General features: G+C 36.0%; 1 protein-coding gene across 3 annotated transcripts in view; it reads left to right on the top strand.

Annotated features, from left to right (window-relative positions):
* The window catches only part of LOC122276435 (TATA-binding protein-associated factor BTAF1), a 60,419-nt gene extending 55,275 nt beyond the window's left edge, over positions 1-5,144 (top strand). For 2 of the 3 annotated variants that reach the window (XM_043086144.1, XM_043086143.1), the window contains exons 22-29: positions 409-513; positions 585-806; positions 2,199-2,462; positions 2,544-2,593; positions 3,704-3,816; positions 3,888-3,970; positions 4,173-4,385; positions 4,674-5,144. In XM_043086144.1, the coding sequence (XP_042942078.1) occupies positions 409-513; positions 585-806; positions 2,199-2,462; positions 2,544-2,593; positions 3,704-3,816; positions 3,888-3,970; positions 4,173-4,385; positions 4,674-4,841 (1,218 nt within the window). In that variant the 3' untranslated portion in view covers positions 4,842-5,144. The remainder of the gene's footprint in view (positions 1-408; positions 514-584; positions 807-2,198; positions 2,463-2,543; positions 2,594-3,703; positions 3,817-3,887; positions 3,971-4,172; positions 4,386-4,673) is intronic. The other variant, XM_043086146.1, reaches the window with a different exon arrangement.
* The last annotated feature ends 9,621 nt before the right edge of the window (positions 5,145-14,765 follow it).

The following is a 14,765-nucleotide window of genomic DNA, read 5'->3' as shown; positions in this document are numbered from 1 at the left end:
CAGCCTCTACTATTTTAGACTAGAAACTTAAAATGTTGTCCTTTTTGTGAATTGAATAGTGTAGCTTGCATCTCTAATCTATTTTGATTTCTTTCAATAAAGAAAATCAATTGTCACTTTTTATTTATTTCCTCTCTCTCTCTCTCTCACCATTGACTATTAATCAATCGCTAGGATCTGCATATGGTGTCTTGATTTCTATGTAAGCACGATTTTGTGGACTCGAATCAGCTAGTAATTGACAGCAAGGATCATAATTATAAAACATGCAGTGTACACACGACATGCTGTACTATGATGTTTTATTGGCTGAATAGCATTTCCATTTGGTTACTATGCACTTGGCGCCAGTTACTTTCTGTTACTATCAAATACCTGAACAATTGTTTGTTTATGTCACTTTTGCAGTTCCAAGCCACTTATGGAAAGCCACTTCTTGCGGCTAGAGATCCTAAATGTTCTGCCAAGGATGCTGAAGCAGGGGCACTTGCGATGGAGGCATTGCACAAGCAGGTGGCCTTTTATTTTTTGTTTATAGTGTGCAATAATTTGTACCCTCTAATTATTATTTCCCAACTCAATAGGTCATGCCCTTCCTTCTCCGCCGTACAAAAGATGAAGTCCTGTCGGATCTGCCAGAGAAAATTATTCAGGACAGATTCTGTGATCTGAGCCCTGTTCAATTAAAACTATATGAACAGTTTTCTGGTTCACATGCGAGGCAAGAAATATCAAGTATGGTAAAACCCGATGAGTCAAAGGGAGAAGGAAGTAGTTCACCAAAAGCATCTTCACATATTTTCCAGGTGATATGACATATTGAAATAAAATCCACATTATATGTTTTTAATTTATTTAACACTTCATTTATGAGACCCATCAGGGCGCAGCCTAGTGGTTAGAGGCTGGGCCTGGGATGAGCTGTAAACTCAGATATCCTGGGTTACTGAAATAAGAGTTTTCTTGGATTATATGAGACATGGTCTTGGTGCATAATATCATGTATTCGGAGTCCCCTGCGTTGGTGAAGTTCTGTGATATTCCATATTGAATGGGTATAGTGAGTATAGGAAGATGATGAATGGTATTTAATATTGCCTAAGAAGTTAGAAGTTTTTGCTCTTTATAATAATTTCGAGGGGCTCTATTTGTAATATTGACTAGTCCTTTTGGAGTATAAGCCCATATGTAGCGCAGGTTTTTCTTGGGCAATTACTATTGGTATCAAAAGGCAATTCCAACCAAAAGTGTGAGACTTGAGCTGTGCCCACCTATAGTGGAATGGTCAGGGATTTCAGGGAGAGAGATGGTGATATTCCTATACTGATCGAGTATAGGAAGGTTGTGAATGGGTTCCTACATTGTTTGGGAGGGAGCTCTTGCTCTTTTGTAATGATTCCAAGGGGCTCCAATTGTAACATTAACTAATCCTATAGGATTAGGAGCCTAGATGTGGCTTTGGTTTTTCCTCAAGTCATAACAAGTTCCCTTATCATAAAAGAAAAAGGTAATGATACACGTTCCAACTCTTTTACAGCATTAACTAATCCTTTAGGATTATGAGCCTAGATGTGACTTGGGTTTTTCCTCAAGTCATAACAAGTTCCATATCATAAAAGAAAAGGGTAATGATTCACCTTCCAACTCTTTTACAGCACATTTTACAGTTAACCAATGCAATCATACCACTTCATTAAAAATGAATTTCAGTTTTACAATACTACCCTCCACTATATGTAGAGTTGTTGTAAGTTGATCATTTTACAATAAAATAAATAAATAAATAAATTTTGAGGTAATCACCCATTTAATGTTTTTATCTATCCTGAATATCTTGACAGCCTACTAGCTGAGGTTGATGGAATTTCATTGCGTGACTGGCATGTGCTTTGTGTGGTAGGGCTGTCTGTGAGAACCACCTAAGATGTGCCAATGAATCACGATGAATTTTGCCACAATTTAGATCATTTGATAGAGTAATTTTTGTTGTATTTTTATTGGGGGCTAGCGGGTTAATGGGAATTATATCTAATTTACTTTATTTGGCGAATGAAATAAAAAGCTTACATAAAATAATGAATTTATTGGCAGTTAATTCTCTGGTTTATTTAATTCCTTATAATTTATAATTCCCCCCGTCTATTATGTTTTAATCAGTTTTCCATGACCTAAAGTTTGTATTATTGACCATGTTTCAGGCACTTCAGTACTTGCTAAAACTTTGTAGTCATCCATTGCTTGTCATTGGCGAAATAGTTCCAGAATCATTGACACTCCTTTTGTCAGAACTATTACCTGCAACTTCTGATATTATTTCAGAACTTCATAAACTGCACCATTCTCCCAAATTAGTTGCTCTTCAGGAGATTCTTGAAGAGTGTGGCATAGGTGTTGATGGTTCAAGTTCTGAAGGTGCCATTGGTGTTGGCCAGCACAGAGTTCTGATATTTGCCCAGCATAAAGTATGTATGATCCAGTGATTGACAAAAATGACGTTATACATGTTTGTTTCTTCTGATGTTTCATTTTTGGATCTCACGCAGGCCTTTCTGGACATAATTGAAAGAGACTTGTTTCACACGCATATGAAGAAGTGAGTCTCCTGGTTCTCCATAATTTTCCAATTTTAAAGACTTTTCTTGTTTATTACTTTTGGTCATGTTCACAAACTCGTACACTTACCTAGAGTATCCAGGATTCACGCAACTTGATTGTCAAGTTGCAACTTGCATATCTATAGCTGCAAGTAAATTTGTTCCAGCGAATGAAAGAGAAAAAAAATCGTGCACTCCTTAATATAGTATAGTGCTACTTTATTATTTTGTCATGATGAATTGGGGCATGTTTGGGTAATGAGATGAGATGAGAATTTTGTGAATGGTAGTAAAATAATTTGTGAATAGTAGTGAAATAGTTTGAGTTAATAATCTAAGATGTTTTATTGGATTTTGGGAAATGAGATAGAAAGGGTTGAATAAAAATATTATAAAGTTGAAATATTGTTTGAATATTATTTTTGTTTTGAAATTTGAAAAAGTTGTATCATTCGCTGTGTTTTGTTTGGAAGTTTGGGAAAGTTGTAATGATTAGATAAAAAAGTTAAAAATTTAAAATTGAAAAGTATTTATGTTTGATTGGTGTTTGAGAAGTAAATTATGAGAAATTTTGAGATGAGATGAGATTAGATGATATAATCTCTATTCCCAAGCATGGCCTTAATCCTTGACTAATCTGTTGGTTATTTGACCAATTCCAATACACAAGTTGAGGAGAGTATGCTGCAAATTATTGTGTTCCATGGAATTATACCCATGTCTTGTTGAGCTAAATTGTATGAAAAATACATTATTAGATTTCGAACAAATTTTTAAAAATAACATTAATAACGGTTAGTGTGCATTTCCATTTACAGATTTTCATCCCTTTGTGCCTTATGACTTGTGCCACCCTACTTTTCATTTTAATTTGGCCTCTCCAGAAAAAATGCCCAGGTTTTACCTGACTGCCTCTTGCTCTAGAGGCTCGATTTTGAAAAGATTGTTTTGAGTTGCATTGTCTGATTTCTGTTTTCCCTTTCCCAAATTAATCTTGCAACAGCTGCATGAACACGGGTGTTGCAATATCTGTGATAAATCAGCATGTGTTTTGCAATGCCTTCTAATAGATTGGTTGCACTAATGGCTTCACCCTCCTTTCCCTTTAGCAGCGTCACATACCTACGGCTAGATGGATCAGTCGAACCCGAAAGACGTTTTGAAATTGTCAAAGCTTTTAATTCGGACCCCACTATTGATGCCCTCCTACTTACAACCCATGGTACTTTATTGTTTCTCTGTTTACTGATGAATTCCCCATGGAAGTTATTTGAATCTGATCACTTTTTGCAGTTGGTGGTCTTGGTTTGAACCTAACATCTGCAGACACACTGGTTTTTGTGGAGCATGACTGGAATCCAATGCGAGATCATCAGGTAATAATACTTTGCCTGTCTGTTGCTTTTATGCCTGGCTACGAGACGAATTAGCAGGAGATCAGATCACCCCGCCCGAAACCCCCCCCCCCCCCCCCAATCTCTATCTTCATTTGTTTTGACGTGTTATGGGGAGAAAGGGAAAGACAGATCTATTGTTTGTTTGATCATGACAAATTTGCTCGTGCAATATCTCTTGAAGGCAATGGACAGAGCACACAGGTTAGGTCAGCGGAGAGTTGTGAATGTCCATCGTCTTATAATGCGTGGCACCTTGGAAGAGAAAGTTATGAGCCTCCAAAAGTTCAAAGTTTCAGTTGCTAATGCTGTCATTAATGCGGAGAATGCCAGTTTGAAAACTATGAATACGGACCAATTGCTTGATTTATTTGCATCAGCGGAAACATCTAAAAAGGTATTTCTAAGTTTCTAACTTGACCTTGTTATGCAAATTCATGTCATAATCAATTTCCGTAATTGGAGTTTAATGGATGACTAAGTTGATCTATTAATGAACGCCATTTTCCACGGAAATTCAAGTTTAGCAGTGGGTGTAGATTTTTTTCTGGTCCAATTTTTTTGTCATGAGTATATGATTTGTATTTGCATGTATATTACGCATGTGTACATCAAATCCTGGCTGCTTTTTCACTCCTTTTCCATTTCGGGTAGTCACATTTTTCCACATTTATATGATTTTTAGGGAGCTTCTCTACCAAAGCATTTGGATCAAAATGTTGGAGACCCAAAATTGGCGGGCAGCGGGAAAGGGTTAAAAGCCATCCTTGGAGGACTGGAGGAGCTCTGGGACCAATCGCAGTATACTGAAGAATACAATCTAAACCAGTTCTTGACAAAGCTCAACGGCTAAAACTAGCATTGCTCCGAGTGAATACGAATAACGTGTATCATAGACCAAATATGGAACCAAATTTTGACGTTGTAATTCAATTTCTATCTTTTTTGCCATTTGTTTAATTTTTGCATCCACTATGCTCTAATATTTGGAGGAGGTTGGGAAGAGATCAATTTGAGTATCTCAGTATCAGCGTGAGCCTGGTTTAAGGAATGATGGAAATTTTTTACCCTGGGAAGAAAACAGTTGTATATCTGGGGAAGTTGTACATACAAGCAATATATCCTCTTCCGATCGAAAGGCTGATCGTTGCCTTTAGATGTGTGGGTTTAGATTTATGTACGGCTTATACATATTACCTAGCCAGCCATTATTTGCTCCTTGCGACAATTTCTGTTTCCTCAACAGTCAACTAGTAGAATTTTGAGCGGCTTCCACAATTGAAAAATTCTAGCATCATTTCCTTGTATGCACCTCTCTACCTCAACATTGCTTGAATCTATGTATCATAGTTTCACAAATCAGGAGTGCAAATTGGATCGTGAGCCCTGTTTCAACAATAGATCAATAGATAATATAGTAAGTCAAAAGTTATAGTTCCATAATATATTGTTATTAAAGACAAATTATGAATATATATTACTGGATATTGTATTTTCAATTGTATTATAAAAGCATGTGATATAAGTATATTGTAGTGTTTTAAGTTATTATACATATTTTATAATATAAAAATATAATAATACGCAACTATAAGTTATTATTTATAAATTACATTGTGTTATCTTTGTGACATGTATCATATATACAAATTATAGTTAATTAGTTTAGGTTAATTTACTAACTATTTCTTCTTTTTTCTCTCAGCAATTTACTAACTATTACAAGCAAATGTGCATTCACCACGTCATTTATATAATTATCTCAATAAGCTATAGTAATAAGTACGCAACTATATATATACACGTACACTTACATATTTGTATATAATGGCATAAAATATCTTCTATAGAGAAAATAATAGAAATATTTTATACACAATTTAGGAACATTAATAAATATATTAAATAATGTAAACTATAGATTAATTAATATTATATATTTAAATATCTTCACACAGCAGCTCCACAATCACTCGATGTCTCTCCCCTCGGTCCACAACGGCATCTTCCACCATCATGGAACTCAGAGAAGCACCGAATAGCAGCCAGCCTTGAAGCAGCACCAATCGGAAGCAGAAATGGCAGTAGCAGCAAGAGCAACCCGACAAAGGCAGCAACAGCTGCAGGTCTTCAAGCCTCTCTCTCGGCTTCATCTCTGCTCTCTTTCATTTCATGCCTGGTTCCCTCTCTTCTTTACTTGATCAACCACCGCAGAGTCCAACCAAGGAAGTTTACCGCACTAGCTACTCTCAACTGTCGACCACACAAGCTTAAGTGTCCCTAAATATGTATTTGTTCTTTCTCAGTTTCAATTCAGCACCTGAGCTCACGAGCTCCTCTCCCTTCTTCTTCTCTGTAATTTCTGTTTTACTCCCACTTATGAAACTTTTGTATATTTCGGTTCTGCACTTCCCTTTTTAGGCTTAGTTCTCTTCCACAACAAGCTCATGGAAACCAATTTTCCAGCCACTACACCGAGATCATCATTTAAGTTAAAAGCCATGCACCGTGAACTAGCTGTTGCCATAAGTCCAACCCTCTGCTTCTTTATTTGTATGTGTTTTTTTCATGTAATGTTTATATGTGATGTTTATGTATTAAAGTTAGCTTGCAATCGTAAGTGTATGGTTGTTTTACCCTTAAGGGTTTTGAGTTGTTATGTAATTGAATGTGAGAAGGTGAATTGAGCTTGGATTGATGTGTTGGGCAAAGTTGTGTGTGGATGGAAGAAGGAGCATTGAATTATGGATTTAGTTGTGTAGCTTGGATTGAATATTGTAAATTAAAACTGAAAGTTTGGATGGGATGATGAAATCCTTGTAATTGATGTATCGGATATTTTAAGATGATGCATGGAGGCCTATTTTAAGAATTAGAAATGAAATGGAGGTGTACGTAAAATGATGCGAGGTATACGCTTAAGGCCATGGATTTAAATGTGACACTCTTAAGGAGTCCTAATCTATGACCAGGTTAATAATCATAGCGAAGGAAGTATGAAAAAATGTTCGAGGAAATTATAGCACGTGAGTTTATCCAAAAGGGCCCATTAAACCAAATTTAGGCCTGGTAGAATTATCCATATTCTAACCCTACTAATATTGGGCCAGGTTTCTACATGATACTCGCCTTTAAAAGATCTTATCTTTTTTACGGGTATAAAAGATTCCCTTTCATAAAATAAAACATACTTTAAGAATAAAAATAGAGTTTACACAAGCATTTATTAAAATTTCTCAAATTTTTTGAATAAAATACATAATATAAAATTGTTATACATAATCTAGACCTCTGCCTCTCTCTAGGAGCTAAATGTCGTCCTGCAGCCTCAAACATCACTTTTAAGTGTTCCTGGGATAGTCACACATTTCAAACAAAAATGAGTAGAATATTTAGTAAGAAGGACTACTCCATACTATAAGCATATAAGAACGTAGGTTTCATTCATGCAACAACATTCACTTATAGATATACATTAAGTCACATTCATCACATTCATGCACATTAATATTGATATATAAATTTCTCAGTCATATAGTTTAGTCATGCATAACATTTAGTCACATTCAACCTCATGCAATCTCATTATGCCTTGACATTCTTTCCTCTTTAACCTCATAGTTGTTACACATTGGTAACTCCTATATGTTAGGGCTAGCAAACCCTACGGTCCTAGGTCTATCCCTGGCTAGTGGATAAGAACCTAGCCTCCTAAGGAATGGATATCACGAAGTGCACTTGCCAACGACAAATTCTGGCATTGCAACCCACCACTTAACCTCATGGTTTTCACTGTCATAGCCCTTTTTAAGTATTTTACCTTGAATAGTCAAACCATGTATTATAGTCAATTTCCTTTACTATTCATTTAGTCTTTCATTTTCTTATCTTTTATTCAATCAATATGTAGTGATTAAATAAAAGATATATATATATATATAGCCCCTTTATTCAATCAATATATATGCGTGTGTGTGTGTACAATCAGAAACATGCAGTTCATTCTATTCATGCATCACATATAACAAATAAAGTGTACATAAAAAGGGGCTGACAAAAAATGACCCGTGCACATATATCCTTAAATCATGTGCATAATATAGCATAATTTGCAAAAATGACATTTATGCTTACATAAAGCAATAAGAAGGGTATGAACATAAGGAGCCTTATGCAAAATTCACCTGTATGTAGTCAAGTCACATTCATGTCGTTTGGCACCTACATTTAACACTGCGCCAAATTCCTTCTTAAGCACACCATTAAATTAAAGGCTTAAGACCCGACTTTTGGGACTAGGAACACCGGCTTCTTCAGACCCAACTGTGCGCCATACTTCCAGGGTGGCTCGTGCCCCTCACGCACCACCATCGTTGCTTTGTTTGGTGTTTTATTTTCCTCCAAGGTTGAAAATGCGGATCTACAACTTTTTAAGCTGTAATTCATTATTTTCTCATATATTTTATTTTTCTGTTATTTCCTTTGTTTTAGAAAAAAAAAAAAAAAAAAAAAAAAAAAAACACATTGTCTATTAGAGTTTTGTCTATAAAGTGTGTCATCTACTCTCTCTTAGATAAAGTATGGGGTTTGTTTACTCTTATACAAAGTGATGATGCCTCTCAAACGGTTGGTCTGTAGAGAGTTACAGCATGGACAAGACCATGTCAGTCCTAAAGAAATTTGTGTATTGAGAAGCTATTAAAGTTGTAGTTGGCTTGTACATTGTATGTCTGGTCAAAGTTGTAATGTCCAGTTATGAATGAATGAAGTTCGTTTTACATAAAAAAATATATATATATAAATAAATAAAATAAAAGCTTAAGACTTCACCTAATAAGACTACCTATGACCTTAGACCTATACTGCGTCCTCAAATAATTCCCACTTGACCTCCTCATAAACCTCCAATTAATCCAAGTGAATCTACGACAAATCCTTAATCTACTTGCACTCGTAGCTCCAAAAATCATTAAATCTCGATAAAATAATAGTGAACACCTTTGTTTCAACCTTAAGCCTGTAAAATTGACATGTAACATATTAACCTCAATTTCTTCAAACCTAACGTAATGCAACCATATACCTCAAACACATAAATCTATAATTCACATATATGACCTCATGGTTTTATGCAAATTCATAATATTAAAAATTCATCTCAATGACTTAAAATAATTCATCTACTTGAAATTTATCATATTCTCGTGACATGCATACATAAAAACCAAATTTCACTCCATGAACCACAATCATCAATCTTTGATTGGTAACCATCATCTAGGCCCACGTATTCAACTAACCATAAAAATCTCATAATAATTATAAGTCCTCAAATCAATTATCTACATGGCACCAAAAAAACAAAAAAAAAAAAAAAGCGTTAAACCCAAATAACTAAATCCTCATAGCTTCACCGTCCATACTAGAGACATGGTTTAGCTAGAGCTATGCTAGGTTACATTTGAATATTTTTCTCTCTACCTAAGCGACTATCCTAAGGTTTCTATGGTGGCTTCCATCAGCCACTAGAGGCTGGCTGCAAGCCCTAGTGGCCCTCACGAGAGTCTGGAGATGCAGGATGCGATCAAACCAGGAAGGGGTTGGGGCAAATTAGGGGATGTGGCGCATTTTGTTAATGTGGTTGTCTCAAGGTCTCAACCTTTACCAGAAGTTGATATTCCTCTGTGTGAACCTCAATTTAATGATGGAGAGATGTTCTTTGTCTTCTCCAAGGCGGAGATTAAACAATCGACAGAGCCCTTCAGATTTTTTGTTGCTTTAAAATTTCTAAGATGCCATCCATCATTGGATCATGTGAGGGGTTATATTAAAACTCGGTGGGAGCTAAAATCAATGCTTGTGGTTGGTCAACTTCGGAATCCCAGCAATGTTTTGGTGCAATTGGCTAACAAGGATGATTTTGTGACAGTGATGTCTCAGGGTAATGCGGAGATGGAGGGAGTATCGTATGGGGTGTTCCATTGGACTGAAGAAGAGGACTCACCATTGGTTCTGATATGGATTATGCTTCCAGGTTTGCCTCCGAATTATTTTCATATTTCAATTTTGAAGAGTACTAGTGGAGGTTTTGGAAGGTTTTTTAAAAGGGTTATGCTACGAGCTATGTGACAAGGCCTAAGGCAGCACGTATTTGCTTAGAAATGGATGTCTCAAAGCCTTTGAGGCATTCGTTCTGGCTAGATGTTCCGGGTCTTGAAAATAGCCACTTTCAAGAGATGGTCTATGAGGCTTTGCCCACATACTGTTTACGATGTCAGAAACAAGGATGTGTAAAACAGAGGTGTGGTAGAAGAGAACAGTTTGATAAATCTGTTGTGCAAGATGATGGTAAGAGGTGAGGGGGCAACCTAAACAGGTTAGGCATTACAAATACAAAGAAAATCCCGCGGTTGGAAGAGACAGAGGGGACATCAATGAGAAATACTCGACGTGAGATTTTGATGTAGGGTATCAATTTACATCGAAGAGAAGCTGAGAAAAATTCTTTACCTGTGATGTATATGGATTCTAAAGGGGATATTTTGGATCATTGTCAACAACAAGTGATTGAGGATCCAATGTAGGTGGCGTTAGTTTGTGAAAATGAACCGTCTATTGAAAAGGAATCGTTTCTTTACAAGAAGGAGGTGGCAGGAAAGGGTGATGGGAAGTTGGGGCATAGGTCTGTAGTGCACCATCTTGAGGAGGATGTTAGTAACTAGTATGATCTTGCACAAGCGGAGGAAGAACATGCTGAGTTTACTAAGGATATTGTTGATCTGCCTTTGCCAAGGAGTTCTTTGAAGATTATTGATGAAGCAATTGAATGTGAGTTAGTGCAGTTGGGAGAAAAGAGGAGCATGGAGGTTGACGGGGATCTAGTAGGGGCTTCTTTATGTTATCCGATGTTTGATGAAGAGCTTGATCAGGAAATAGAGGACATGGCTTTAAAGTATTATGAATCTGATCCAAAAATGAATTTTCCTTTGAAAAAATTCAAGGAGATAAAGAAGAAAACTTATTTAGTAGTCTTGAGAAGGACTACTCATTCCAACAAAATTCATTAATAGTAATGAATATTTTTACTTGGAATATTAGGGGAATTATTTTGTCAAAAAGTAGGCTTCGGCGCATTTTGAATAAATATTGCCTTTCGGTGGTTGCACTTTTAGAACCTTTTGTTTTAGCTAATAAATGTGGGAAATGGGTAAGATGGATGCATCTTCCTGATAATTTTAATAATGCTATAGTTGGTGGCAAAGTTTGGCTATTTTGGGCGTATGACTTTGATTTTGAGGTGGTTTCACTTTCTGATCAAGCTATTACTGGTTGGTTGGTGCCTGGAGATGTGTGAGTGCTTTTTACTGTGGTTTATGTAAATTTTTTCCAACAGAAAAGAAGGAAGTTGTGGAATTATTTGTGTAATCTTGATGCGGGGAATTTACCTTGGTTTGTCTCGGGAGATTTTAATATTATTCGTAATGATGATGAAAAAGTGGGTGGTTTATTTCGAGCTTCTCATGCTAAGTCAAGTTTTAATATATGTATCCAAGATTGTGGATTTGTTGAACTGCCTTGTGAGGGACATTTCATCTATCTTAGTGTAATGGAAGGTTAGGTGGATGTTGGATTTGGGCTAAACTGGATAGGGTGATGCAGTTGCTATGGTAGGTGATCCTAGGATCACAATGGGAGTTGCAGCATGAGGCTGGGAGGGACTTTTGTAAATTGTGTCAACGTGTTAGTGAGGATTTGGTAGAGAAAATCAGAGGTGCACATATTTGTTTTTTAGAAGGTGATGATGTCTTTGTATGGATGAAATCGGCATATGGAAAATTTAGTGCAAAATTTGTGTGGAATTTAATTAGACAACATGGTTCAATTTGTATTTAGAGAAAGTGGTTGTGGCAACAGCATATACCGAAAAAAATGTCGTTTGTTTGTTGGAGAGCGCAACTTTAAGCTTTACCAATCGATTGTTTCAAAATGTGATTATTGTGTGGCGCCCAAGGTTGAAACTTTATATCATGTGTATGATGGTGCCCTAGGGAGGGGGGGGGGGGGGGGGGGGGAAGAAATGTTTGGAACTATTTTTCAACTATTTTTGGTGTTTGGTTGCTACAAGTAAGGTTGTGGTAAGGAGTAATTAATATTTGGTGGTTGAGGGCATCGTCAAACTCTCAAGTAAAGTGATTACATGTTGTGGCTCCTATTATTATTACTTGGGCAATTTGGCGAGTTAGATGTGCAGCTCGGATGGAAGGAATTTCGTTTGATTGGAGGGCAGTTATCCGGGTTGTAAAAGGTTTCTTCATGGGTATTTCCAGCTCTCTTCCATATTTTAAAAAATTAAATTTGAAAGATGTTTTTACTATTGCAAAGTTTAAATTGTCCACTAGCTCCTGTCTTGCTCAAACCTGTGTAATGGGTAGCATAGAATCGGCCTCAGATGGGATTTCACAAACTTAATGTATAAGGTTCTGCAAGAAATCCGAGGCCTTTTAGAGGTGGGGAGATTGTTCGAGACCATCATGGCAGAGTCATGGCCGGCTTTTCACATCATTATAGGCATGCTACTAACACAGTTACTAAATGTAGAGCTCTAATAGATGGCTTGAAGATGTGTCGAAAGCTGGGTTTGGGAAATATTTTGGTGGAGTTAGATTCAAAGGTTGTGGTAGGTTGGTTTTTGTCTAGGCTGTGTAGATTTTGGTATCTTTGGGAGTTTTGGGAGGAAGTGAAAGAGCTTCTCTCTTTGCTTAATGCAAAGGTGAAACATGTTTTTCGTGAAGCAAATATGGTCGTAGATTTTTAACAAAGAAAGGTACTAGGGGGTGTCTTTGGATTTTTCTGGGGAGAATGATGGTCTGGGTCGGTTTCAAGGTCTTGTACATCCTGATAGATAAGGTTTACCTTATTTTCATGCATAATAGTTTTATTTGGGATGTATAAAATAGTTCTTGGTTTATATTGATTTGGAGGCATGGGTTTGGTTTTTAGTCTATATGCAACCCCCCATGTGTTGGGATTCTTACTACAGTTTTCCTGCATTATAAATAAAGGCTATTAATAAAATTGGGGTACTGTCCTCTTCTAAACAAAAAAACTTCACCGTCCATACGATTCATCCTAAGATCATAAACCCTAAAATAATACTTACTCTGTCAATTGGTCTGATAGCCTATGCCACTTGCATAATCCATGTGAACTCACATCACAATTCTCACATAAAATAATGAGGCAACTCATAATCCTGACCTTAATGAAATCTCATATAATATGATGACACTACTAAGAGCCATGAACACATGTTTTATCCATGATATCCAATTATTCCCTTAGACCAATGTATTTCTCCTATCCCATTATTTAAATTCATCAATACCCCAAAAAATGTTTCAACATAATTATCATCAATCGGAAATAGTACATGCATGCAAACTCTTGAAAAAGGTGTTGGTTTTAGACTTAGAATTATTAAAATATTTATTGCTAAGTAAAAAATAATGTGAACAATTGTCATTGTTCAATGTGTCGATTCGGTTGTCAAGATTTAAATGAAACGTGCCATGGTTACTTGAACTAATGCATATCTCTTGGAGATAGAAGCCTTAACCGCTTGGCTACCAAACAAGGGGTTATGACTTTTCACAAATGCTCTTTGATTTTAGTTTTGACTTCAGAAGTGCTCTTTCAATGTAATTGTGATTTTTTACAACTGCCTTTTCATTATCTACAAATAGGAAACCCCACCCACAAATTCACCCACTCCAAATTCTCTAGAAAATTAGAGATATTTCTCCTTCATTTTTTTCTTTTTTTCTTTGGGCTTTGGTTATTTTTCTTTTGTGTGCACCGAAAACAAGATTAACAGGAACTAATATTGTTGTATCTTGAAAGTAGATTATCAAGAAACCTAGTGCATGTTAAGATTTGGAGGCAGCAAAATCTTCTTTAAGGAAAGCGTCCATAACAACGTGCCTCAATATCAGGTTCTCTCTTTCTAATTTGTTATTGTTATTTTACTTATTATCTAGTTTACAAAGAGTTTGCACATATATCTTTTGTTATCCATATTTTTCCAATAATCTTAGAGTCTTCTCTTTGTTAAATTAGAAGTGTATAACTATTTGGTTGTCACCATGACTTCGAGCAAACCTATTGCACCCAAGAAGTTTGGAGGAGTAAATTTTAAGTGTTGGTAAGAAAATATGAAAATCTTTATTACAATACTTGGATTATATTTTGTTATTGAAAATGACCACCTTCTGATGATATACATGAACCCGCATGTATTGTTAAATTGACCTGAAAAGAAAATTTTGTGTAGATATAGGATTCTAAATCATTTAAGTGATACACTTTTTATGTTTACCTAAACATTAAACCTACCAAAGAGATTTGGAATGCTCTTGATAAGAAATATGGTGTATAAAATGCTAGAATGGATAAGTACACCATAAGCAAGGTTTTTGGTTTTAAGATTAATGATTCCAAATCTATGGTAGAACAAGCCCATGAGTCAACTATCATTTACCATGAATTGGGCCAATGGGGAATGGGTATTACCGAACGTCTCCAAGTTGCTTGTACAAAAGACAATTTGCCTTCTTCATGGAAAGATTTTGACCAATCTCTTAAACATAAGAATGAATATATGACATTGGAAACATTGATCTCTTCCATTAGGATCCAAGAACAACACTTGAAAATTGATCTTATCCCACCATTGATTTCTAATTTCCAGTTTAAAGTAAATATTGTTGAAGGCCATAGA

This window comes from Carya illinoinensis, chromosome 9 (assembly GCF_018687715.1).
Source record: "Carya illinoinensis cultivar Pawnee chromosome 9, C.illinoinensisPawnee_v1, whole genome shotgun sequence".
Classification (NCBI taxonomy): domain Eukaryota; kingdom Viridiplantae; phylum Streptophyta; class Magnoliopsida; order Fagales; family Juglandaceae; genus Carya; species Carya illinoinensis.
This window is presented reverse-complemented; position numbering and strand designations above follow the sequence as displayed.